Source organism: Equus quagga, chromosome 17 (assembly GCF_021613505.1).
Source record: "Equus quagga isolate Etosha38 chromosome 17, UCLA_HA_Equagga_1.0, whole genome shotgun sequence".
Lineage (NCBI taxonomy): Eukaryota > Metazoa > Chordata > Mammalia > Perissodactyla > Equidae > Equus > Equus quagga.
In genome coordinates, this window is record NC_060283.1 from 15,506,280 (window position 1) to 15,507,749 (window position 1,470).

A 1,470-nucleotide genomic window follows, 5' to 3' on the forward strand; every position below is an offset into this window, starting at 1 on the left:
GTCGGCTCTACTGAACTGTACTCTAGCTATGGGTAGAGATTGTATGTATTGAGATTGTATGTATTTTGTACACTGCTGTAACCTTAGCACCTATTATAGTGATTACATTGTAATAAAAAATCAATATATATTTATTGAGTAAATGAATGAGTTTCAAAATAAATCAATAATTTCAAAAGGTTGAGTGTTTCAGGTATATTAACTTCCCTCTCTACGTGATCAAACCCACAGAAGCAATGGGACATGAGAATATCACAGAATTTATCATCCTAGGACTTTTTAGTGATGAGGCTGCAAAGGTTGCCTGCTTTGTCCTGTTCTCTCTTTGCTATATCACAATTCTCTCAGGAAACCTGCTCATTCTTCTCACCATCAGGGTCAGCCACCTCAGTGAGCAGCCTATGTACTTTTTCCTCAGCTACTTGTCCCTCATGGATGTCTGCTTCACCTCCACGGTGGCCCCCAAACTGATCACAGACTTACTGGCCCAGCAGAACGCCATCTCCTACAACAGTTGCATGTCCCAGATGTTTTACGCCCACTTCTTTGGCGCCACAGAGATCTTCATCTTGGTGACCATGGCCTATGACCGCTATGCAGCCATCTGCAGACCCCTTCACTATATGGTCATCATGAGCAGACAGGTATGCTATGTCCTTGTGATGGCCTCTATTATCGGAGCATTTATCCATTCATTCATGCAAGTATTGATTATTATTGAGCTTCCCTTCTGTGGCCCCAATCAGATAGACCACTACTTCTGTGATGTATTCCCCTTGCTGAAGCTGGCCTGTATGGACACCAGCTTGTTAGTCATTGCAATCATTTCCACTACAGGGGTGTTGTCCATTTTGACCTTTGTTACCTTGGTCATTTCTTACATCATCATCCTGTCCACCCTGAGGACCCATTCCTCCGAGGGCCGCCGCAAAGCCCTCTCCACCTGTGGCTCCCACATCACTGTCGTGTTCATGTTCTTCTTGCCCCTCATCTTCACCTATGCCCCCACAGCTTATTCTGTCAGTAATGACAAGATTTTTGCCCTATTTTACACCATGATTGCCCCCATGTTCAACCCTCTTATCTACACACTGAGAAACGAAGACATGAAGAATGCCATGAGGAGAGTGTGGTGCAGAGAGAAACTGTTTGAAGGGAAATGAAGCCTCTGGTGTTCAAGCCCTTCGGCAAATGCTGTTCTATCTACAGAATCATTAATGTCGTCAAATACAGCAGGTACAGCGGAGTGGTGTGTAGTCACCAAAAGTTGGAACCTTAAAGAGAGAAGACCCCTCAACCACTTTTTCTGTTACTTTTCTGAGACTGTAGAGAAGGGGAGTGGATCAGATTATCTCCAGGTCTTTTCCAGTTCTGACAGTCTGGAATTTATGTCTGACATTTCGGATCCTTCTGTTTTTTGTGATCTCTGACACAGTGGGCATTATAGCACTTTTATCATGGCAAATTGTA

At 43.8% G+C, this 1,470-nt stretch overlaps 1 protein-coding gene across 1 annotated transcript; it reads left to right on the top strand.

The window, feature by feature from the left end:
* The first annotated feature begins 236 nt into the window (after window positions 1–236).
* Window positions 237–1,163, top strand: LOC124228462 (olfactory receptor 4P4-like). The gene has a single exon (XM_046643001.1). It carries the CDS (start codon window positions 237–239, stop codon window positions 1,161–1,163), a length of 927 nt encoding a protein of 308 aa, XP_046498957.1.
* Window positions 1,164–1,470: the final 307 nt, after the last annotated feature.